This window comes from Lepisma saccharinum, chromosome 20, assembly GCF_977018435.1.
Source record: "Lepisma saccharinum chromosome 20, izLepSacc3.1, whole genome shotgun sequence".
Lineage (NCBI taxonomy): Eukaryota > Metazoa > Arthropoda > Insecta > Zygentoma > Lepismatidae > Lepisma > Lepisma saccharinum.
Window position 1 is genome coordinate 6,527,281 of NC_139248.1, and position 27,323 is coordinate 6,554,603.

General features: G+C 38.4%; 1 protein-coding gene across 3 annotated transcripts in view; it reads right to left on the minus strand.

Moving 5' to 3' along the window:
* LOC146003687 (sialin-like) overlaps window positions 1–27,323 on the minus strand; it is an 89,892-nt gene that overhangs the window by 9,533 nt on the left and 53,036 nt on the right. For 2 of the 3 annotated variants that reach the window (XM_083142051.1, XM_083142052.1), the window contains exons 3-9: window positions 15,577–15,794; window positions 13,300–13,536; window positions 10,206–10,293; window positions 7,002–7,219; window positions 5,113–5,259; window positions 4,065–4,194; window positions 663–818 (exon numbers count right to left, since the gene is read on the minus strand). In XM_083142051.1, coding sequence (XP_082998177.1) covers window positions 663–818; window positions 4,065–4,194; window positions 5,113–5,259; window positions 7,002–7,219; window positions 10,206–10,293; window positions 13,300–13,536; window positions 15,577–15,794 — 1,194 coding nt within the window. Of the gene's footprint in view, window positions 1–662; window positions 819–4,064; window positions 4,195–5,112; window positions 5,260–7,001; window positions 7,220–10,205; window positions 10,294–13,299; window positions 13,541–15,576; window positions 15,795–27,323 lie in introns of those variants that run through there. The other variant, XM_083142053.1, reaches the window with a different exon arrangement.

The window sequence follows — 27,323 nt, forward strand, 5'->3', positions numbered from 1 at the left end:
ACATCTTCTCTTTGGAATATCAAATTTCCAATGGCGTAAAAAAATACAAGAATGGAAAGAGGACAGGTTAAAGATTTTGTTTGCGGTGGAAAAAGACAAAACTTGCATTTAGTCGTAAGTTGAAGTTGTTTCTCCAGAAGGAATACATGGGATTCTGTAAATACTTAATCATTTTTTTAAAGATCGTATGTGGCTTAAAAATCAACCTGAAAAACAGTTTCCACTTGCAACATGTGGAGAATTTCATACTCTCTTGTGCTCGTTACGCCGATATTGAAATATTTCACACCTGGTGTGAAACCGCCACTCTTACCCTTAAACCTGTTCAGTAACACCTATCAATTCATGTTTATCTTTAAAGTGTCGCTAACGCCACCTATACACAGAGAGAAAGTATAGAAACTATTGTGATTTAGGCTGTTTTCATACCGAAGCGACAAGCGAAACGTGTCACTTGGAAATGAGCCTTCGAAAATAAATGCAAAATTTCCAACTGAAGTGACAAGATAAACTACACATGTCGCGTATCGCTTCCCCTCTCTCTGATGGTCGCACATTCGCACTGAATGCTTCTTTACAGTTATATGTGAAACATTCCTGTCGCTTCGGTGTGAAAGCTGCCATAGGATCTAGTGAATACATAGAGAATGAGTAAATTTTACCTGAGAAGTTGGGAGATATATCGAGGAACCCTTGGAAATGCCCCGAAGTTACAGCTCCTGTGAGAGTTATGCAGAACATGAGTAGAGACACGGACATTGCTGGACTTGTCCCCACCAGGGTGAACACTATGAGGCCAACAGCAGGAACAATAGTTGCTACAATTTACAAGAGTGAAAAGTATATTAATATTTTGATATTTTTAGAATGTTACGTCAATTTTCTGCCACTTTTGGCTATGGAAACGAAAGGGATGAACAGTGTTTAAAATGGCTTCAGTCAATAGCTGGAACGCCAAAACAAATTAACATAGACTAGGGTGCTATTACTGCTACTGCTGCTCATAGGCGTAGCTACGGGGTGTGCCGGGTGTGCCTAGGCACACCCTAATGGGCTACTTTATTAAAGAGAATTAAAGACAGATATTTCAATAAGAGAGAAAATAAGCGGCAGTTTGTAAGAAGTTGAAAATGTCATTACTTGGTACAAACGTGTGCATTATCGCTGATGAAACGAGTGTCGATTTTTTGATTTCATTGAAGAAAGAAGATATTTACTGAATAATACTCTGTACTACAGCGGTTTTCTTCTATATCTGTCACAAGACGTGTGAGAGAGAGCTTTTTCCAAGCTTACCCAAGTTAAAACTAAATTAAGAGCAACTCAGAAGCAGGATAGATTGGAAGCCCTGCTCTTGCTATTTGTGGAACAGGAAAAAGCTTAGCCTATTGATGTAAATGAAGTTATTAATGAGTTGAAGAACATTGTACCGTTTGACAGACGTCTCTTGTTTTAGATGACGTGTATTTTGATGTATTTGTTTGTAACATTTATGAACATTTTGTGTGTGTGTAATTTCTATGCAATTTGATTTTTTTCTACTACATATATTCAGAAATTTTCAACACTGTCATTTAGTGAATTTATATTCCTTTACAAACATCAGTGCAGTTAAAGAGCCAAGTGATTGTCTTGCAAAATATGCTATTAAAAAAGGTACAAGACATCATTTTTTTTCTTTGTGCACACCCAAATATAAAGTTCTAGCTACCTATGCTGCTGCTACTACTACTACTACTACTACTAAAAACAGTGGTGGCGATTAGGAGGGGCGTGGGAGGCAGTTGCTCCCGCACTATGCTAAACCTCATCTAATACTGGAAAGTAAACTGTCATTTTTCCCTCCCGCAGTTTTGGAACCCAATCGCCGCCACTGACTAAAAGCATATAAAAATAACAATGGTGTTTATTATTATTATTATTAAAGATCTACCCGTCTGTCATTTCAGGAACTTACATTCACATTTACGAATAGCCCTGCCCAAATAATTATTATTATTAGTAGAGAGCGGAAGTTGATGAAATGTCATCTTTTTTCTGACATCTCGGGACACGATGCCCATTAAATAAACACAATATTACACTTCGTCTAGAACCCAAAAAAGGTAATTTTAAAGTGCATTCTCTTGCATTTTTGCCAATTTTCAGGTTTTAGGTCATTTCCCCCGATTTTCGGCATTTTTCGCAATATTCAGTGCATTGTTTCGTCATATTTTGTCACTTCTTTCATTTTGGTAATATTCCTGAGTCTATTCACCAAGGTGAAATATATATCTCGCAGGATTGCAATTTACGAGCAAATAAAATGCTGAACTGGTGAGACTTTGTTGTGTCCGGGGAAACCACCAGGTGTCCGTCTGGGACAAACTCAAATTTAAGGTCAGATAAGGAGATTGCATTTTGTTTATTTTCCTTTTCATTAAAATTTTTAACCCGAAACTAACAAATTTAATGGTCATTTTTTTGCATTTTTAAGTCATTTTTTGCATTTTTTTAGGACATTCTATAGGTCATATACCTATATTTTTCCTATATATACCTATATATATACTTCCGCTGCCTAATTATTATCCTATTTTTATTTCCACAGGAGACAAATTTAGTACAATAACTTTTCTATTCTACTCTTCATCTATTATTTACAAGAATTAACGTAACAGAGGATGGACTATTGTATAGCGTATTAAATAAATAAAATAAATTTTCAATGCAGTAGCAGGAGCCGATTCACTTTAAGCCCTAGGGATGAGTGATGATTAGATGAAATTGAGGAAGCAAATGATCACAAGGAACACCAATGCAAAAACCTGGAGTCGACACTTTCACAAAACAGATACGTGTGTTTAAACAGTTCTGCTGCTTACTATGAAGTGAACATACACTCGCATACAAAGGATAACTGATTATACTGAGTTACTAACTCTCTCCAAGGACTACAATACAATGTACGTAATAATATTCATAACAAAACCTTAAAGACAGTGGGCCGCAAACAATGACCTCCAGTTGAAAAACGCGTAGTACGCATTTGTACTCATTCTTGCTAATCTGAACTGGACATACATACATACACAAAAATGGACTTGCTTACTGTGCTTTCACCAGTGATAGAACCCGAGAAGCCATGATAACAAGGCATCAGCGTTGCCACTGCACCATTGGCGAAGCCTTTGTGTGCAGTAATTAATGAAAAGTAATGATAAAGTAGTTGCTGATTTTGTTTCAAATTATAAAAAGTAACTGACAGATTCTTGGAATTTATTGAAATTCGGATATATCAAACTTTCTTGAATTCGACCCTCGCTTCCACAAAAACAAATATTTCAATAACATTATATATTTCGAAAACACAACACCTTATGTGCGAGGTACTTATTGTTATTGCACTCATCTAACAATGTCCTCTTTCATTCTACAGCTTGTCAAATACTCTAGAAACATATTCGTCATCAAACTTCAATACTACCATGCAAATATACACTATAAATATTCAATTTTTTTAATATTTTGCACAGTTACATTCAGTTTCCACCCAAAACAATAACCCAAAGCAACTAAGATATCAGTTGCAATGTTAAGATAGCAAGTGCAAACCAACATAACAGTTAAAATGATAAAACCTTTTAATATTAACAACCAAAATTTTGTATCTTCAACAAATTAACTAATATAACAGTTTAACAATTACTCGTATTTCTATTTCTTTCTGTTTTCAACAAAAAACAGCAAACAGTACAATTTCTTTAAAATAGACCCACATCTTACAACAAATACAGCTCATTAGAACAGCTACTGGTAAGTTCTGTCAGACTGTTCTACTATTGATCATTTGCTTAACTTCTCTTTTATGGTTTTTACAAGCATATAAACACAATTTTTGATTTAAGGTCTCCCTTCAACAGACATTTATTCTTAGCTTGATTTATCATCCAAAATTGTGTATATATGCTTGTAACATCCTCAAACTACAAGATAAATTATTCTACAATGTAAGCAATACAAACACAGGAAAAAAAATATGCTTGTTTAAATGAATTGAATGCATAAACTGTTGGTATACTTACAGACAAAGACCGCTAGCTTCCGAAGTGTGAGCAGTTTGAATTTTCCTCTGAGCAAATTGTCCACGAGGAAACCGAAGGAAATGGAAAAGATGAATCGACAGAAGTAGGGGAGAGCTGATAGGAGACCATTCTGCGGAAACAAAGGAAAATAATTTTAGTTCTAAACTATGAATTATGATTATGACACTAAAATATCATGCACAATTATTATGAACATTTTATTTAAAAAAAAAACCTATGTAAGTTTAATCTATAGTTATACCCTACACTAATGGTTCCCAACTTTTTTTTTACTACTAAACGTTGCCCATTTAACAACACATTTATTTCGAAATTTTATCTCCTCTGTGTGCCAAATCGTAACACACTTATTTTAATTTTAAGTCTTTGTTATTACCAATTTTGTTAATAAAAATTCCAGAACTTCTCGCAGCCCGATATATTTGAGAAACATTGGACTAGACCATGGGCGTATCCAGCGGGGGAGAAGGGGGAGTATTTGTTTGCCCCCTCCCTGGAACCTTATTTGCCCTAAATTTTGTGTAATGGCGGAAAGTTTTTATACAGCTAAAGTTATTTTGACTTCATTTTACTCTCAAAACTTGATCCAACATTAACACTGTAGTTATGCTTCTGTATATACATTTTTAAAATTTAAAAATATTAACTAACGTCTTTCTTAGGGTTGTTTGCCTCTCCCCTAAAAGAGATGCTTGGGTAGGCCCATGGTTTTTTGATTGATTGAATTGTTTTATTTTACTTCGCTTTTTGTGCCACTTTTGGCTAATTTGCGAAGATGGGGATGAGTGATGGTATGATGAAATTGATGAATGGACACTCTCAAACATCCATGTCCAGGCCAGGATTCGAACCTGGGACCCCTGGCGTCGTAGCGTGATGTGCTAACCACTCCGCCATGAGGGTACGACCATGGACTATACCCAGAATGAAGAGATGCACTTTCAATTTGAGTCAAGATTCATTCATAAGGTGAGACTATACCAAGTACCATTACTATCAATAGTTATTCCATTAACGGAGAACTCACCTGTTTTATGTCGAAGTGCAGGATGCTTTGCATGTACTTTGGAACAAGGGTGAGGAAGGTGAAGAATCCCCAGTCGCTTCCAGTGGCTGTTATGATGAGGATCCACACGTACGGGGACTTCAAGGCTTCTGCCCAGGGCACACGCAGCTAGAAATTAACAAAAGATAATTTATTATGTAATTAAGAAATACTGAGTGTCCCAGAAGTCTTTCCCTGATTACAAACTTTATTCATATCCGCTATATGTAAGGTAGAGATATGATTGATTGATTGATTTGATCTTTTAAGTCCACTTTATGCACAGTAAGGCTAATCGGGACTGGACCTACAGTTTAAAGTGGAATCCGAACCACTATGTGCCTCCACCGAGTATCGAACCCGGGACCCCTTAACTATAAGACGAGGACGCTACCACTGCGTCATCGGGGAGGCCCAAGGTAGAGATATGAAAGTGGTGCTAAAATGTTGGAAAACTAACCAAGTTTTTTTGTTCCAGGTTTCAGTAACGTGGCTGTAGTGTAGCAGTGTCAGTGCCCAGGAAACCGGAAATGTTCACAAATCTAGAACAAGCTCAGTGTGTCCCCTGGTATCACTAGGCAAATTTGCACTTTGTATGCACGAAAAAATAAACGTTTGTGTAAGATATCATAAATATAACTTTTTGGCTGATGTTTTACGTTGTTTGAAATCGCTGAGGTTGATGGTTCAGCCACTTCTCGGTAAGTCAGCAACAGACTATGTGCTCTTGAACTTGTCATACCACGACTTAATGCTCTCGACATCGGGTGGCATCTTTCCATAAGTTGTTTGAAAGTTCCTCTGCACTGTTATTGGTGACCGGGTCTCGTGACACACTGAGATTTTTCCTGATTTGTGAACATTTCTGGTTTCCTGGGCACTGACACTGCTACACTACAGCCACATTACTGAAACCTGGAACAAAATAACTTGGTTAGTTTTCCAACATTGTGGCACCACTTTCACATCTCTACATTGCATATAGCGGATATGAATAAAGTTTGTAATCAGAGAAAGATTTCTGGGACACCCGGTATATTTATCCACAACAATAATATCATGTAAGCACATGGGAAAAAGTTACCGATTTTTCTGAACAGACACACACACATCATGGCTTTCAAGATATTCAAATCCTGGAACATAACAATGCACCTTATTTCGAGGACCACCTTCTTTTGAAATCTACAAAGTTTTCTGTCTATCTATGGGTCCCCAATACGTTGGAATTTCATGGGTTTGGCTTACGCAGAACTTACACACTTTTGCATTTGTGCTGCCACCTGGAATGTTTGATGGGAACTAATTCACACATTGGTAGATAAGATTCTCTGGGGTACGTGAGTTCTGGAAGAATTTCCAAGCTTTCGAGAGCTAACGTCACTCTTGCATTCAAGGTAGAAGTGAAGATAGAAGTGACATTAGGTCTCGAAAGCTTGGAAATATTTCCAGAATTGTTTGAAGTCCACTTTTATGCACAGATAGGCTAATCGGGACCCTAGAGATTCTGTTCAGCATTCCTCGCCAGGAAAGTTTCAAGACTTACTTCTAATTTACACACTGTGAAAATTTTATACTCTTTGGGGCAATAATAATAAAGTCAGCATTACACGAGGGCATTTTTTCATAATTTTCTGCTGGATTTTGGATAATTTGGTTCCCGGATATGAAGGTGGGTATTCTAACGAAATTCTCAGAAACAGCCACTATCAACGCACACACAGCAATAGCTTCTAAACCAATAAAAAATATGAATAGATGATAGCGTCGTGCGTTTTAAGGTCTTAGTTCAGTGTGAAAGTACCAAAATTCTCGATAAATGTTATCTTGATTGGAAAAAATTCCTGTAAATATCATATGAATCTACTGACCTGCTTTCGGTCCCGAGTGCGAAGACGCTGCTCCAAGAACTCCTTCTCCTTGTAAGAGATCCGAGGGTGCTGGTCGGGGGAGTCGAACATGAAGAACCACCCGCACATAATCCAAAGCAGTCCCAGGCACCCTGTGATGTAGAACACTGCCTCCCAGCCGAGAGTGTCCAAGGCTATCCCGCAGATGGGCAGAGTGACGAGTGTGCTTAGGGGACCGCCTGTGAAATACGAAGATTAACTAAGTTTTCTAGCAACTTAACAACTCATATTGTAATTTTAACCGTAAGCGTCCTTACCATAGAGTTATTTGGGGATGGGGGAGGGGGTGGCAGAATCAAAACATTTTCTACCTCATAAATGTAGCGTCCACGATTACTTTGCTAAATACCCTTTACATTTGCGAAACCGTACAAAACAACCCATTACTTTGCTTCTCACGAGGTTAACAAAAATACCATTAACTTATGCACTATAATGAAAATGAATATTTGAGGGGAATTGCACCCCTTGAACACGCCAAATTATGCCTATGTTGGGTGGTATGCAATAAAATATACCAATATATGTACATCAAGTGTTCCTTCAGATTATTGGAGGGAAGCGTCCCCCCCCCCCCCCCGCTGGCCGTAATGTTGACAAACATTAACACCAATAGTAAGATCTATCATTTCAGCATATACTTAGCCAAGCATTTTTACAGAGGTCAGGTTATTGACATAACATTAATTACTACTACTTCTACTACTACTATTATTATTGTTATTATTATATCCTTTGTTTTACTCAACATACATGTTGGTACTTTGTTGACCTTAATTCAGCCAGCTACTATTAGTATTATATAAACTGACGTAGCGTAGACATTATTACATTGTGTGAATGTAAGACGCAAAAATGTGTAAAAGTTTTCATAGATATTTTGTTATTACCAGTGTCAATGATTTATCCACACACACACCCCAAAATTGACTTAACACCTCTAAAAATTTCGCGAAGGCTCAATTTATGCACATTTTATTTCAATTTTATCCTCCCCCCACACCCAACCCGCGGCCCGCCTTTGTCCAGATGGAAATTTCTGGATCAACCCGTCAAGGAAATTTCTGAACCTTATGGGAGAATTCACACCGAAGAAACACGCAACACGCGACACGAGTGTTTTATACCGAAGAGACAAGATGCACGCGGCAAGCGACACTTGGTTTCTTTCCTCAGTTTGCATGATGGTACCGATATAATTGCATTAATCAGTTTATTAGTCACCCGAAAATAACGTAACAAGAGACATTGTTACATGTAAACTGCGTTGTAAAATTTGTGCAAGTTATTGAAACTTGGGAGAGGCATGTTGTGCACGAGAAAACTTAAAAATAATATGCAGTGACCTCAAACTGTATATGCTAGACTTTTCAGCCTGAATAAAGCGAATACCTAAACACTAGAGAAATGGTTCTCAACCTTCTTCAAACCATGTCTCGGTATTCTTTTTAAGCCAATGCCCTTAGCCGAAGAATTTTCCTCGTAAATCTTTACAGTATTGAAGATTTTATGCATGAATTAACATGTACCCCCAACGGCAAAAGAAACAGTAGGCGAATTGTCCACCAGCATTTTCATTCGGTCTGCATTACACAATGTGATGACAATGAATTGAAATAAAGACGTCAATAAGCAGAGAACAATGCCTGCTTCGAACCAACATAGTTTCATTCCTTAAAACAACACAGGATATAGAACAAAAAAGTAATGAAAATAGCGGTGGACAATTTGCCTACCATTATCTTTGCCGTTGACTGTACCTATGAAATTAAATATTGATAAATAAAATCTAGCATAATCATAAGAGGAATAATAGTTTGATTACGTGTTTATATTTGTTGAGAAATATAAAAATATGGAAGACAAAGTGGTAACGTCGTCTCCTTGTAATTAAGTGATCCCGGGTTCGATAACCGGGGAGGCACCGGGCAGATCCAGTTCTGATTAGTATTTTTGTGCATAAAATGGACTTAAGAAACAAAAACTCACAACTCAAATATGATATTGGGTTTATGATAGTTGTCAACCAGTTTCAGCAGAACATTTCACAGCTCAGTATAGTTGATACAAGGGCACGGTATCGGATCGCGGGCCGGTGGTTGAAAAACAATGCACTAGAGTACTTTACCATGTTAACTAATATAGTTTGGACTAAAGTGCCTCCACAAGCTGACTTTTTCAAATAAAAGCAATCAGGTAAATGGCCGAAACACGGCCTCTTTTCACGATGTTGAAGGCAAATAACAGCCGATAGATAACTGCATCAAAAAACTTGATAAAGCGAAATGAACGTTGTGTTTAAATCTTAAAACATTGTTAAAACATTGTACATATCGGTACTTTATTATATCAACAAATTAGAGAAACATAATGCCGGTTGTGCTCTCTTCTAGAGTCTAAATACAGCTCGTTGGAATGAAGCATTCGCTGCGCATGCGCGAACAAGAAACTGAAGCAACACGATGCACGGCAATCCGAGAGGCACGTAAGCGACATGCGACACGTGCATCTTGCCGTGTCTCTTCGGTTCGAAAGGTTGCATTGATTACTGAGTGTTAGCTTCCAAGCGACACGTGTTTCGTGTTGCGTGTGGCGTGTTTCTTCGGTGTGAATTCTCCCTATGACTCAATTCGACTCTTTACAAGTCATCAGCCTCAGTCTGGAAGTATTTCCAAAAGATGCCGTCAGAGAACGCTAATGGGCAGTAGACGGCAGAGACATCTGCATAGCCTTAATGTGAACTACCTGCACTGTGGTTGTGAAAGCTTAGACATTGAGTTCTTGAAGGGAGTTGGGGAGCAAGAATTCACAAAATTCGCCGTGCCATCATATTACACCTCATTCCTCATATACATATATAAACCCAAAGTGTATACGTGTGTGTAGCATACTCACGTTTAAACTCATATCATGTTAAAAACAGTACATATCGTATAATAAACTACTTTAAATATATATATGATGTAAATATCCGTTACACGAGGAACGATCAAAACGTTCGCACACATTGCGATCAATTTCCTTAACGTCTCACTTCCCTTACATGAGTTTTTTCTTTATTTCGGGAATTATGGACCCAAGGACAGTGGGGGGGGGGGGGGTACAACATCCACCAACCCCTCGAGCACAGGAAAAAATGCAACTGGTTGCATATTGTAAACTCACCTAGAGCCGTCACTGTGAAAAACAAGGACCTTTCATTGCACGGGATCCACTTGGCTATCAAGGGGTGGAGGGAAGGGAAGAACATCCCCTGGAAACAAAAACAAATGAATTAGTTGATTCCGTAAAATGAAAGAGATGAGAACAACAATAACCATAAGCAGAATACATATCGATAGTATTTTTTCTTAACGTTTATTTAAAGAATCAATTTTATTTTGTAATAAACATTTCCACATTTTTATCGCCTTTGCTTTAAAGATAAAAATTGTAAACAGAAATTGCATGAAGTCTTGGAAGTTTTATATTCGTTTCTTGTGATAATATACCGTATTTGCTGGCGTATAAGACACTTTTTCCCTTTAAAAATAGGTATGAAAATAAAAGCGTCTTATATGCCGACAAAGCCAGTGGCGTAAATAATATCCCCGAGGCTCCCGCGGGTTCTAGAAAAATAGAAAGTGAATTACCAGATTAGAAAAAGCCTTCATTTGCCTGAATAGTTCGTCATCGAAGGGTAGATCACAGGCAAGAAAATGAGCAGGCAACGCTGACTTTCAGCCTTGCAACGAGATTTGCAAGTAATTTGACATGTAGGCTTAGGACACAAAATCAAATATTATCCACTTTCGCAAAAAAAAAAAAAAAAAAAAGTGTGTTCTTTGCCACCGTGCACTGTTTCGCCGCAAACAATTATATATATCACCGATGCGATGTTGATTTGCCAGCATGCAGGCGGCAAAACGGGCTTTTATGAACAACTGTAGCGACAAAATTACTCACTAACGATAAATAAACTTGGAAAAGTTTTCTGTTTTTGATGTCCTATATACGCTTCTGTGGTCCGTGGACACATTAAAATAACACCCTGTATAATATTTTACAGTTTGTCTGTTGTATTAACCTTTCGAACCAATTTTTACATTGATTCAAATTACATGTATGTAATTTCATGTTTGTGTATACCTAATGTAAATGTAGAAAGGAAAGCTTTTTTTTAAAAAAAAACTAGTAGGGGCGCACAACCGGAAGTTGCGGGGGGGCGCAGTGTGTGGTAGTTACGGTACTGATCAAAGCTTCACGAGCATAAGCGTGCGCAGACCCTCGAATTAGGGGGAGGGGCAACAGGGGCGTATATGTATAGTATGTGTCCGGACTAACCGAAACTCCCCTTAGTGTAATTTTAGGCGTAATATATTATGTATGTATAAGTTTATGTAATTAGAGACAGCATGACTGACGAATAACAAGAAATTTGCCAGAGAAGGAAGCGGGATAGTTCAATTAATTAGGAAATAATGAACCCCCCAACCCTAGTTGCTCTGAATTTTCATCGGCTTGAAAATACTTCATTTTCTTTAAGAACATAATATCATTTAATACCGGCGATAAGATTCCTCTCCCCTAAATTTGTAGGTGAAAGTATAATAATACTTATAAGGGTATGGACGTCTGGAAAGGGGGGGGGACAAGGATGGCCACGCCTTCATCTTAGAAAACGAATGTGAACCTGAAAGCATATATTTCTCACGTGTAATGTGATTTCAGTCAGTAATTTACATTGTAGAAACGCGATAATTACAAATTCAAGTGACGTTTTTGAGAGGGCAACACAATTATCAGGGTAATATGCCTTGTTTACACCCCTTGAAAAATACCTGCATGTGCATCTGTGGAAAAAATCTGCGGACGTCCATGATTAGGGGGGGGGGGTTTGCTCCCTCTTGCCCCCCGTGCGCACGCCTATGTTCATGGGATGCTGTGAAAACTAAGACAGTGTAAATCACTTAAGAAGCGTGGCATTAGTAATGCAGTGGATGGTACAGAGCATAATTTTGTATGAGACTCAAGATTCTGATTCAGAAGAGGTTTCAAGCGACTCTTCATTTAGCTCTAAGCCCCGCGACAGCAGCAACTTTTCGCATATACAGACAGATACGTGCGCGCAGAATATAGTTCCGCTGCAATACTGCCGATTTTCTCAATGTCTGTGATATGGACAGCTCGGCGGTCGAGGCAAGACTCGCACGGGAGATGCTGAACGCTGTTCTAGCGTGGATTAATCGGTGGATTAATACATAACCTGCTGTTAACTTAACCTGTCACGGGGCTTAGAAATGAATGTCTGGGTTTTGGCGGAGATTAAACTGTATAGTTTCCTAGTTAGATTAGATAAGCTATTTGTTGAAAGAAAACGTACATGTTACTTTATGTTTGAAATACTGTAAATTAATTATAATATTCAGCGATAAAGCTTTTTCCATAAAAATGTGTTCAAAAAAGGGGTGCGTCTTGTACGCAGGCAAATACAGTATTTATCAAATCAATAAAACGTATTAGCAAACGATTCTTAAATGAAGAGCATGTGTGAATGTGAGTTAAGAAAAAACTGACATTTTCGAAAAAGTTGGGACGGGGACTTTAAAGACTGGACTGTCCCTACTAAACAGGGATGTTTGGTAGAACAAGAAAACAATATACCGGGTGTCCCAGAAGTCTTTCCCTGATTACAAATTTAATTCATATCCGCTATATGCAAGGTAGAGATGTGAAAGTGGTGCCAAAATGAAAAACTAACCAAGTTCTTTTGTTGCACGTTTGAGTAACGTGGCTGTAGTGTAGCAGTGTCAGTGCCCAGAAAACCGGAAATGTTGACAAATCAGGAAAAAGCTCAGCATGTCCTCTGGTATCACGAGACCCGGTCACCAATAACAGTGCAGAGGAACTTTCAAATGTACAGAATTCTTTCGTCTAGAATATCTGCCATCAATAAGTTGGTATTTAAAAAATGGAATTTATCTTCATTCCCAAATCCTGTCAAGTCCAAGAAACATTGTATGGAAAGATGCCACCCGATGTCAAGAGTATTAATTCCGCTTGCACTGACACTGCTACACTACAGCCACATAACTGAAACCTGCAACAAATAAACTTGGTTAGTTTTCCAACATTTTGGCACCACTTTCACATCTCTACATTGCATATAGCGGATATGAATAAAGTTTGTAATCAGGGAAAGACTTCTGAGACACCCGGTATATTTTAACACTTGCTCTTGAAACTATTAATTAAGAGGTTAATTGATGGTTTTTCCTACCTGCAGCGTTCCCTGAAGTCCTCTGACGGTGACCAGGAGCCCCCAGTGGGTGTGGGCGGCGAAGGGGGTAAGAACGGACAAGATGGCGTTTCCCAGGACGAGTGTGAGGAGAATCTTCTTGGTGCCCCAGATGTCAGCCATCCTCCCTCCGGGGAAGTTGGCCACCGTGTAGCCCCAGTAGAAGCTGCTCAGGATCATCCCCTGCACCATCTCGTTCCATTCGAACGGTGTCGCCATCTGTCTGAACAAGGATATCGTCGCAGTTAATAGAATATGCACACAGTGAAGGTACACACGCAAACACAAACAGAAAAGATGCACCAAAGCCGAAAATAAGTTTCCCCTGGCGACTGTGGATAGAGATTGGAAGGAAAAGCAAAAAAAAAAAAACGTTAATGAGAAAAGGAATAGCGTACTTACTTTATTTTTCCACGTAGGAACCCCGGACATTCAGACATGTGTCATACCGCTTGATAAGCTGCAAAAAACCCTGTTGGAAAAAATGAGTGTCCTGTATACGGAAGAAGTGTTGCACGAAATGTGTCACCTCAGCATTGCTTCCAAAGCACCTTCCTCAGAGAGCCTTCTTCAAAGCCGAAAACAGATGGAAGTCACTCGGCGCGAGATCGGGACTGTACGGCGGATGGGCAAGGCGCTCCCAACCAAGGTTTGCAAGATGGTGTTGCGTAGCCGAGTGCGGTTTCGCATTGTCATCCAACAACAGAACGCCAGATGTGAGAAGGCCAGGCCGCCTACGCCGAATAGCCTGCTTCAATTTGGACAGGGTGTGACAGTAACGTGCAGCATTGATGGTTCCTTGTTCCAAAAAGTCCAGCAAGAAAACACCATGGGTGTCCCAAAAAAACATCTCTCCGTATCTGCCGGACCACTACTGAGAGGCACCTCCCCTCGTTTGCACGCACTACGCTCACGCCATCTGTTGGATCGCGGTCGTACTTCACCCACTGGTGTATGGGTGTCTGTTGTGTTCCAAAACGGCCTGGTTTCCCCCATTGCTGTACGATTTCCCTGGCAAAACTGGGGGGAAACTTATTTTCGGACTTTCTCTCGTATTTGATACAGTACACAAGAATCGGTACGGCAGAAACTCAAATTACTTCTGGTGGTGAAAATTTGAACTATTTTCTTCATCATCATTCGCTTCCTAATGGTCTGCATAGCATCTGTGCAAAGTTTTGCAGCAATCCATTGCTTCGACCAAGCTCCGCACGGCTCTGAGTAGGGGACATTTAATTGTAAGCGCCACATTTGCACCTGGTGGTGAAAATTTGAACTATTTATCTTTTCGTTAGCATTCGCTTCAGCATACGGCCTCCAGAGGGGTCTGAGTTGCGGCCACCCGGTATGTCAGTTTCTTTCATTGGCCATTTTTACTTGTACCACATCTGATGTAGTGGTCAAGTTGTCGCCTTGTAATTAAGAAGTCCCGGGTTCGATTAACCAGTGTAGGCACATAGTGGTTCTGATCCCACTTTAGACGATAGGTTCAGTCTCGATTCTCCCATCTGCGCATAAAGTGGACTTAAACTGAAAAAACAACATCATGGAAGTCCGCACGTGGATGGTATTAGGTGAGGATAACAAACGTATGATGTCAATTCTGAATAATTAGTTGGATAAACAAGAAAAAGGTCGACGTTCTTATCTCAGTTGCTGTTATGTTGTCTGAGGCTTAGGTTTTCTGCATTTCAGATAACAAGATGCAAAGGTTAAACCAAAGTAATTCTTGCACAAGTTTCCAACAGCCTTTTCACCTTACACCGCCATTTTAAGGGCATCTATTTCAACACCTGACATGATGATGTAAGGGAACTTGAGGTTATGATGAACACGTAAGAGAGATGCCCCTTTGGGTTCATTGTTAACAACTGAAATGGTTCCAATTTTCACTTATTCAGTATTTTGTGATGAATAATTTTATTGCTCAGACACAATGTTATTGATTCGTTACGATTCCATTGAATGTTAATGGGAAACCAGAAGTGTTCGTGACTGTAGTATATATAATAATATGAAAATCATAATTGGGACTTATAAGTAGAAGGGTTAACATAACCATATTCACCATATACAGTAAGTCGTAAATAAGCAAGTAAACTACAGTCTCATCTTGAATTCTACAGAGGTAATACGGTAGGGGTTCGAATCCCTGGCATAAGGTACAGCAATGTACAGGATGGTTCAGCATTTTTCTTATATCAAGCACTGAAATACTTATTATTTAGGATGTTATTGTTGCTTTCATATTTTTCCTACCTTATTGAATGTGTGGTGCATTGTCATGTTGGAAGACGTGTAGTTCGTTGCTTGGCTGTCGCTCGTGGCATTGGTCGCCTCGTCTGTGAGCTGCATGCTGGTTGGCTGGCTGCCGGCCATCACGAGGATGGCCAGACTCATGTTCACCCGCACCATGAAGCAGGAGGTGTTGGACAGGAGCACCACCAGGGCCAGGACATAGCGGGCGGGCACGATGTCTGCAGAATGGAGAGGAAAAAAAAATATTATTTATTCTTCAGTGATGCTTGAAGTCGGCTTGAGTTTTCGATATTTAACATCTCTGTTCTTCAACTTTTGCCTAAACAGTATAATGGTGCTGAGTAGAGATAGGATTTTCATGACTTAGCATATTTCTTTTGGTAAGGGTGATATGTTCCCCAAACATATAGAAATTCATATTTTATTTATTTATTTATTTATTATTAAACACAACAGGCGAATGCCCAATTACATTGTTCTACATTTCTTGCTTTGAGTTTGTAAATTTACAGTTTGATAAGAAATATTATTGTGCAGAAATGTAAATAAACATAAAACATGTCAACGCTAAATTATATGTGTATACAACAGTTAACAAACCGTTATATAATAATACATGTTAATTGAAGAGAGTGGAATAAAATATCTAACTATTATCTACAAAAATGCCTACATGAATACAATATTTCAATTATTAAGTACAATGCACAACGTATTTATCTTTACACTCAGTATAAATGAAGGATAGAAGTTATTTACCTTGAAGAAATACTTAATTATGTGTGTAATAAAGGACCTGTAAATAATTGACACTCTAGAAAGTACGTACATATATGTAATTGAGTATAAACTACGAAAGAAATATATATTTACAAAAATTGCGTTTATGTTTACACTGTTGACATTTATTCTTCCATTCCTTGAATAACTTTTTTGAATGTCACAATAGGCATGTGAAATATGTATATCTAATTTGGTTCCCTTTCGGAACATCTGTTGTCCAGTTCACATATTCTCCTGACAGCTGATTCATTTATAATGTTCGATCGAAGAAACTAATTAAATTAAGGTGTTTTTTGGCATATTTGGCCATTTTTGCGTGATATAGCATATTTTGATGGATTTTCGGTCATATTCAGCATATTTCTGCATTTTCAATAAATATACAGTCATTTTCGAAATGGATTCGTTCTTGCTCTCATGTTTACTAGAGTTTTTTGTTTTTTTTGACTGTAGCAAAATCTTTTTCATTTCTATTTGAATATCTACAGAAAGTATGTGAAAATATCTCGGCATTTAGATATTAATGTTTGAAACAGTCCAGTTATAAGGGCATACTTTTCAAATTATAGTGCATATTTTGTAAAATGTTAAGTCATAAGAGCATATTTTATTTTGCAAATTTTGGTGAATTTTAGGTCATAAAAATTCCAACCCTAGTGATGAGAAATAGAATGGAAGTAAAAATTTTGGGTGTTGCACTTGAGTGATTTGCACCCACCACGTTATACGGGGACCAGCCCCTTACCATAAATAAAGTCAGGAGGAGTAAAAATCTCCTTACCTGCTTCAAAGCTGGTGCTGTAGAGAGAGGGGCACTCAGCGCACAAGGACAAACAGGACAACACTCGTATGTAGTATTATACTGGCCGTATACCAGCACCATTGATCAGCCATGATGATTTTATGTTTAGAAAATAATATGCTTATAAGTTAAATTATAGATAATAGCAATGTTTATTAATATAAAGAACATACCTAATTCTGAGTTAACTACAAAAACGAGACAGTTTTTGCACTGCAGTTTAAAAAAAAGGCCACACAGTAAAACAATAGACTGTACTACCTACTAAATCAGGACTTTGGTAGCCTTGCATAAAACTAAAGTGGAGTTTTCCTACTAACCGGTGTGCAATCGAGGCACAGGACTATTATTTTGACAAAATCCTGTTTCCCCCTGGCTGTGTGGAGGGGGAATTTTAATGTTATCGACTCTTGCAAAAGCGGCCTGTTTTTTGAATGCATATGTGGAGGTATGACTAGGTAATGGATTTTAAAGTGCACCACCTTTCCAAAAATACAGCTCTTTTCATACCGGCCGTTTGAGATATGTATTTTAGGGCATGGAATCAAGTAAATATTTATTGTACATTTTAGTAAGATTAGCACAGTCATCCCATTTTTTCCCCCTCTTTGATGTTTCAGCACCTTTTCCCTTCCTTTTCTTTCATGTTCTGTTTAAAAATTGGACAGAAAAATAAATGATTTTTCACTCTTCTTGAGCAGCTACATAAAATCCTATAGTCTCACTTTATAGAGCAGAACGAGAGCTATAACATGTTATAGTATAATCATTGCAGCCCCAATAGTTCTCAAGATAATATAGCAAAACCCGCGAGAGAAATCACAAACTTCAACAAAACGTGCTCGACCCTGTGGCCGAGTGGTTAGCACATCGCGCTGCGACGCCAAGGGTCTCGGGTTCGAATCCCGGTCGGGCTTGGTTGTTTGTAAATGTCCATTCATCAATTCATCACTCATCCCCATTTTCACAAATTAGCCTAGAGGCACAAAACGCGAAGTAAAATAAACTAAATCAATCAATCAATTCAACAAAACGTATTCGCCAGAACCACAGTTCTCTAAGCGGTCCGCGCGCATTATATACAGAAGGCGCAGAAAAAGAAGGCAATGTTGATTGACAGTAACTAATTACTAGTTATTTGATACAGCTTTGAATAAAGAATGTTATTTTTGCACCTTTCTGAAAACATTTTCAGAACCTTTTCCCTTTCCCGATCATAATTTTCCACCTTAAAATCCGTTCCCTATTATGACGTACGTAAAGCCAAGCAACCAATAATTAAACCGTCAAACACAATTATGACGTAATTCCACATGAAAAGTTTAAATGAACCGTCCCGGCTCTTGTATTTCCTGCTCCGCATTCCTCGCACATGTACAGAAGCTGTGAATAACTTGTTTAATTAATGCCCTTGAATTTTCTCATTTTTTTCCAGAAATATGGAAACACAACGAAGTTATGCTTCCATCAAGGAAATTTAATTGCAGGAAAAATTAACTGAACCACATTTTTTTTACGCCGCTGCAATTAAGAGAAAGTAATGGCCTTCTAGTAATATCACTATGTACCTTCCAATTATGTTTGTTTATGTAATATTTGTTGCTCCAGATTCGTTGAATAAATTAACTATTTTCTGTTCTCAAGTATAGCAATTATTAATGAGTTATTTGTTCCTAAGTGCGTGCTCAGTTTCAGAACAAAATGTTTGGTCGTAACTTGTACAGTGTGACCCACTAGTATTGCTCGGCAATTTGTCCACGACTCATCATCAATGACTGCTTCCCCATCAATGACGTACGGGCAACGGTGACCAGTCAAAAGTAGAGGGGAGGGGAATGCAGAACATTCCGCGCCGAACCATACAAAGCTTGCAATACTCTCTGCATTCCCAATGGTGGCGAAAGGAGGGCATGAACCTGTCGCATAATAGACTGTTATATAAATGTAAACAACCCTCAGCTTGTATTCTAACTCACGCCAGAATATATCGGCAAGCTCAAAAATCTATATTTCTCCCATTTTTAGTTAATCAACAAATATTTTCATTTTTTAAATTTTTCTTCTTTTGTGTCAGTATTCACATTTTTATATTCATTTTTACTTTTTTATTCTTAAATTTTTCATTTATTTTTTACATTTTTAAAAATTTGATTGTAGTAATAAGTCACTATGATAACTAGCACCTGTTTTTTTGAATTAAGTGTTATGCGTATGCACATTTTCATTGTTATTCCAATATGCAATTCACACTTGGGACAGAATATATACTCCATGACCAACAGTGGAGGAAACGATAAATATAAATGACCCTACCAATGTAGTCAATGGTGCAGAAACGCCACTCCCAATCAGAATTCACTCCAGTTACTTTGATGAGTCGCCCATTAATATCCGCCACAGCAATTACAATATAAAGGAACAGCTCGAAGCTGAAATAAATAGATCTGAAAATGGCTTTAAATTATGTCATCTAAATATTCAAGGTTTACTCAACTCCATAGATGAATTTAAAGAAATGATATCGAACTTAAACTTTGACCTGATAGCCATTACAGAAAGCTGGTTAAAACCGAATATTAGTAATAATATAGTAGACATCGAAAATTACACATTAGTTCGACAAGATAGATTAAACAAATCTAGAGGTGGTGTGTGCTTATACATTTCTAAATCGCTTAAATGGAAACTTTTAGGCGGGTTCGTTAATAATGATATCGGCGTAGAGTACCTTGTAATCGAATTAACTATCGATAGGAAAAAAATTGGACTTATGGTAGCATATAAACCCCCAAATGTCAGCTATACTCACATCAGTCACGTAGCAGATATCCTCCAACACCTATACTTAAATTACGATTACTTCATTGCGTTAGGCGACTGGAATATCAACATGTTAAGAAAAAACGAAAGCAGTACTAGACTCCTTCAGAGTATAATCAAGGAAGTTCACGGGAAACAATTAATTACCAAGCCAACCAGAGTGACAGCGACGTCAAAGTCATTAATTGATTTAATCGTTTGTTCACAAGATTTAATTGTAAAGCAAATTGGGCAGAGCGAGTTACCTGGAATCACAGATCACCATATAACATACTCCATATTTGACCTGTACGCACCAAAGCAACATAAAAAAATTATCAAAATTAGAAATTTCAAAACCATGGACTTGGACAAGTTTCGTAAAGACGCGGAAAATGTGGAATGGTGCAAAATCGAAAGAAACGAGGACGTAGATGCAGCGTTGGAAGCTTTGAATGATAACATTATCAGGTTAATAGATAAGCACGTCCCCCAGCGAAAAATTCGTGTAACCAAACCTCCCGCCCCCTGGATTTCAAATCAAGTAAGGGAATTCTGGAAGTTGCGCGACTTCTTTCATCTGAGATATGTAAATACAGGAGACCCAGACGCTCTCCTATCGTACAAATACTTCAGAAACAGCCAAAAAAGCAGTCAGAAACGCAAAATTTAAGCACTATAACGAAACGGTAAATATGAATGTAAAAAATGCTAAAAATTTATGGTCTAACCTCAGAAGCCAGGGACTTTTACCAAATAAAAAGAGTAATGCGCTCTCCTCAGACACATTTCGGCCGAATGCGGTAAACGAGTTCTTTGTTAAGCCGAGTGCACCCTCAGATAACAATGCAGCGGTGATTGATGAAACCAACACGTATCTTGAGCAACCCAACAATGACACGTTCTTTTTTACCCCAGTAAGTAGCGAACAAGTACGTAAAATTTTTAACAAAATGAAATCAAAAGCGTGCGGTTATGATGGCATAAACCTAACTGTTTTACAGTATTGCATCCCCTTTTGCTTAAAAGCTCTTACGCACATTATTAATCTTTCCCTTTCCAAAGGTTGGTTCCCTCAAGAGTGGAAAAAATGCGAAGTAACACCTATACCTAAAAAATCCAACCCCACAGAAATAAAAGATCTACGACCTATTAGCATTCTATCCACAATGTCCAAAATACTTGAAAAAGTAATTTATGAACAAATACTTTCACATATTCAAGGTTTCCTACCACACTTTCAATCTGGTTTCAGAAAAATGCATAGTACTTGCACTGCGCTGATAGATATCGTAGACAATGTAAGTAAAGGAATAGATGAAAATGAAGTTACACTTTTAGTCTTGTTGGACTATTCAAGAGCGTTCGACTCGATCAATCATGAATTGCTATTGGCCAAACTGTATCACTATGGCGTTACCGGAAACGCGTTAAATTGGTTTCGATCATATCTCGGCAACAGGAAACAACGTGTGAAATATCGGGAACCGGAAGTCACATACTCTAAATGGTTAGTTGTTCAACAAGGCGTCCCTCAAGGAAGTATATTGGGTCCACTACTATACATGATTTACGTAGCTGATTTCGACCGCGCTGTCCAATATTGCCACTACCATCAGTATGCTGACGATTCGCAAATCTATATTCATAGTGGGGGAGCATGTAGTTTCCCGTGGGATTTTTGTGGTACAATAATGGGAGTTAGTTTTTCTGAAAGGTATTGGCACAAGGAAAACGAATATGGATGTTGCCAGACTCAAAAATTGTGCAGGGGGGTGGGGGTGGGGATTCAAAATGGCGGCAACTCGTTTCACCGAAACAGCAATATGTTCATCATTTATACGACTACTACAAATTTTCAAAGCTTTAAACACTTCTTGATGCAGTTTATACAATTATGATTATTAGGAATAATGTGAATTGTGTAAAAACTAGCGGTAACGTTACATATTTATTTTAAAAAAGCTTTAACAAGCTCATGTTATGCATAATTAAATACAAAAAACTTTCTTTTTCAGATGTATCTCAGTGAACCAGAAACGAGGCTAAAAATGTAAATCAATTATGCACTGTGTATAATATGTCAACAGAAATTAACCGAAGGACTAATCACAAACCCCACCACACATGAAAAGGTTTTACAAAGTGTGCAAGAGAATGCTGAATACGAATATCATCTAATATTCGTCTGCGTGGAATGACTGCTGCCATGCTGGCAGACAACAGGGCATCATGGCACCCAAGTTGTTATCAAGATGACTCTCACAAGGGAAAATTGGAGCGTATGAAAAAGCGCTATGAAAGCCAAAATCAGCAAACACCAACTGTGACGGAAAGCAGCACACCAAGACTAACACGTTCGCATTGCATTCCATTCAACAAAGATGAATGCTTCTTCGGTAATGGTGGTCAGACACGTGCAAATTCCCTCAGGTAGCTGTCGGTTGACCATTCTCAAAAAAGCCTGAGTGATGCTATTGCTAAAAGTGGAAGTGAAGCCCTCCAGATAAAGCTCAATACAGCAATCAACCCTGAAGATGGTCACGCTATCGACATTAGATACCATTTGCCGTGCTGGGCAAATAATGTGACATGTACTACGATGTCCTGATACCAGTGCACCCAATATCTCTACAACCCCTGAAGCTGCATCAGAGATTGAATTCATCTGTATGATTCAAGAGTGTTTAAAGACTGGTTCCTTGAGTATGGCTGATTTGCAAACCACTTATGAAAACATTCGTGTTATGAATAATGTCGCTTATCCATCTATAACAAGGAAAGAAATTAAGAAATTGCTGCAGAAAAATGTTACAGATATTGAATTTCACCGTCCATAACAAAGAAATCAACCTGAAATTGTTAGTATGAAGTATGCTCGAGATATTGCTATGACATCATTGAATGATGAAGATTTGGGCTTGACTATGAGGAGTTTCTATGATGCTGCTAGTTATCTTCGTCTATAATGAACACCAAGAAGTGGGAATTCACAGGATCATTAGAAGCAACAGAAGAACATTTGCCACGAGAAGTGTATTATTTTTTCAGATGGTTTATTTGTGGTACTGTTGAAAATATGTCTTCAGAACGCAAGCAATCAAGTGTTAACAAGGCTGTCATGAGCATATCACAAACTGCAATATCCATGACATATAATGAGAGACAAGTGAAATGAAGGAAACCTGCTTTTACCAATTAGCAAGAGCGACCTTCATGCTATTCTAGAATCTCAAATTGGTGACCAAGCACCTGAAGATCCAGAGCCGCTCAACCACATGTGTGTTTCAATTGTAGATGGTATGAAATTTTTGCAGAGCCTTGATAAGCCTCATTATATATATACTTGTGAAGATTTGTCCAATCATTTCCTTAAAAGATTACAGACATACTATAACTCCTATGATGAAGTGCAAGTTGTTTTTGATAGATATAATATTCCGGTTTCATTGAAGAATGCAACTCGCCAAAAACGTCTCGGAGGAAGTGCATCAATCGCATATCATATCGTTGACAATACAAGAATAAAGAACATTACCAAGAAACCATTGCTGTCTAGTGTGTAGGCTAAAGAAGAGTTAACTGCCTACTTGGCAAATAAAATTATCAGTTGGTTTAAATAACTGAAACTACATGTCATTGTGGCATGGCGAGAAGAAGTTGCAGCTACTCACATCACAGTACAGCACCTACGAAGCTCACACGAGGAAGCTGACACAAAATTGATATTACACGCTGCTGATGCAATCTTACGAGGAGCCTCTACTATTGATATTCACTCACCAGATACAGATGTTGTTATATTGGCTCTTCGGCGATACCCCATGCTATGTTCTAGAACATCGTGTATTGTAGGGAGTGGTAAGAAGAAACCACAGATTGCTCTAAAACCAATCTACAATGATTTAGGTGAAGAAAAAGTGAATGCATTGCCTGGGTTTCATGCCTTCACTGGAAGCGATACCACGGGAGCTTTTGTTGGCAGAGGTAAACTTTCATGTTGGAAAGCATTTCAGCAATGTGATACAAATATTTTGCAAGCTTTTACAAACTTGGGATTGGATGCAACACCATCTAATGGTATTTCTGACGCGTTAGATCGTTTTGTTTGTAAACTTTACATGCCAAACTCTGAAAATCGGATGTTGGAGCTGTCCGGTTTACCTTGTTTCAAAAGAAAATTGCCGAATCAGAGAAAATGCCACCAACACAGTCAGCTCTTCGCTATACTATATTGAGAGCACATTATCAAGCCATGGTATGGCGAAATGATGTTGTTGCGAATCCGAAGGTTCCACAGCCAGATGCTGGTTATGAATGGGAAAGATCAAACGGTACATTTGTACCCCAGATGAACACGATGCAACCTGACCCACAGGCCATTCTGGAACTAGTGAAATGTTCATGCAAAAAGAGTAGATGTTCAACACTTGTATGTAAGTGCAGACGTCATGGCTTTCCATGCACTGACATGTGTGAATGTGTGGACCCCGACGATGATGTAAATAACTGTTTTAACCGGAATGGGGATAATAGTTCAGATGAAGACAGGGAAACTGATTAATAAATGTAATTATTATTTTACATTATTTTTATTTGGATGACCTCCTGTTTTCAAACACTTTGTAGTAATGATCTTCTGAAACAGAGTTTTATAATATTTAATTCATTTCATTGTGTTTTCGGTAACAAACAAATACATCAATATGATGCCATGGAGTTTCTCTGTTCTTGTGTCTAAAATTTATGATGATGGCATAATTAAATAAAATAAATAATGAAAGCTACACAATGAATATTTTGTTTCATTCCAAAATATTTTTTATACTCTGTAACAGAAAGTAACCCTTCAACGAAAACCAGAAGAGCTGTATTAAGCAATTTGTAAGAGACTAACAGGTTAATTTATATTATTCGCAATGTTTTGGTAATTGTATAAACTGCATCAAGAAGTATTTAAAGCTTTGAAAATTTATTGTAGTCGTATAAATGATGACTATATTGCTGTTTCGGTGAAACGAGTTGTCGGCCATTTTGAATCCCCACCCCCACCCCCCTGCACAATTTTTGGGGCTGGCAACATCCATATTCGTTTTCCTTGTGCTAATACCTTTCAGAAAAACTAACTGCCATTATTGTACCACAAAAATCCCACGGAAGGCAAATATATTACCATTTGCTCCCCCACTATCAGTGTAATACAGAAAACTACGATAATGCTATGACCAAACTTCAATTCGACCTTGATGCTATAACAAACTGGTCACGGAGGAACTCCCTTCAATTAAATCCAACAAAATCTTGCTTCATGACCATAGGAACTCATGGTACCCTTAAGAAACTTCACAAAAACGCACCTTCTCCTCCAACTCTTGGCAGTATACCGCTAAGCGAAGTGGATACAAGCAAAAACTTGGGGATTGTGTTCGATAGACACTTAAATTGGGAGCCACAAGTCGAATTTATTGTGAAAAACTGTATGGGGAAACTTAAATCTCTGTATCATTTAAAACATGCTCTGGACGGTAATGTTAAAGATCGTCTTATGCAATCACTCGTCCTATCCACATTAGACTATTGCGCTCCAGTGTACAGTAATATATCCCAGGGCTTAAACTATAAACTTCAAAAAATTCAGAATTGTTGTATACGTTTCATATTTAACCTAAACAGAAAGGAACATGTATCCCCCTATTTAAAGAAACTTTCTTGGCTAAACATTAACAATAGAATAAAATACTTAACACTCACCTTGATGCACAAAATACTTAAGAGTGGCTCCCCAAAATACTTATCCGATAAGATCTGTTCTCGTAGAACATCAGCCGAACATAATATCCGCAACAAGCACAATCTAAAAATCCCCAAACATAAAACCGCCACATATAACAAGTCATTCATTGTTACAGGGATCAGGGAATGGAACAAACTGCCTGCACCATTGACTAACATTATTTGCCATCAAAGTTTTAAGAAAAATCTGAAGAACTTACTATTGTCCCAACAACTTAATTAACCTTCATATGTTAACAATTGCACCTGCACTTATATATCATATAATGCATACCTAACCTACCCTCCCCCCCTCCCGCATACACATTGAACTACCGAAGACTTATTACTTATCTTTACTCAACAGTATATATACTAATCTATTCAATGTATTATTTTATCATTGTATAATCTTTATATTATCTTTATTGTATTATCATGATCATTATGTGTTTTTTTTTTCTTTCTTTTTGTTTTTATTCATTTATTGTATCTTTGACAAGGGTTGGTTGTAAGAACGGCCCATGAGGCCGAAACACGCCTGCTTAAATAAAGACCATTCTATTCTATTCTATTCTATTCTATCATCATCCTTTGCCGTTTCCTGCCTCTGGCTGGGTCGGCATAGAATTCAAGCCTCTCCATTTTTTCCTGGTCTTCCAGCACTCCTCTGTTTTCACGGTTTTCCAATCTTCTCCTAACACTCTCCACTATCTGCTCTTTCCTCTAACATCTTGGTCTCCCTCTTGGCCTTATTCCCACTTCTTGTGCATTGTAAGCTCTTACTGGTATTCTTTCAGCATCCATCCTCTTCATGTGTCCGAACCATCTCATCTGTGCCTGATCTATTCTATCCTGAAGCTTCACCACACCCATTGTCTGTCGGATCTCCTCATTCCTTATTCTATCCCTTCTAGTCTTCCCCTTAAAAATTTCATCTCCACTGCCTGCATCTTTCCTTTGTCTCTCTCTGGCATTGTCCAAGTCTGCTCGGTATGTAATCATAGGCACATAGTATGTGTTGTATAGGGGAGAGTCGTACAGTACCGGCCGTCCTACAGTATCGGCCAATTGCTAGTTCGGACATTTGACGCTACATAGCAGTAGTTTACGGGAGTAGGAGGGAAGGGTATGTATTCGTGTGCGCTATAGTTCGGGATCACCCGCTTTCACGCAGTATTGTGAGAGCTGTGCCTGTGTTACTGTGAAAAGTCAAGTGGCTGCGTGAGAGAAGTATTCATGTTCGAAGTAAGTGTTTGATTCTTGAACCAGGGACCCTTGCGGTCATAGCGTGCTGTGCTAAGTATGCCATTGAGGTCGACAATAGTAGTAGGTAAATGTTTTTTTTTAAAAAATGGTCTTAAAAAAATGGTAAAAGTAATGTGCTCCCCAGTGCTCTCCCTTGAAGGCGTATGGTGGGGGGGGTGGAGTTAGAGCCCCCCACTTTCTTGATCACGGTCGAAGGTGGGGGATGTGATCAGCACCACGCCCCTGGCCGCCTTTACCCCCCAGAGTTTCCTCCAGGTAACCACTTGATATGACGCTGGGTGGGCGCCGGGCCCGCTTCAACAGGTGGGGATCAAACGCAGGT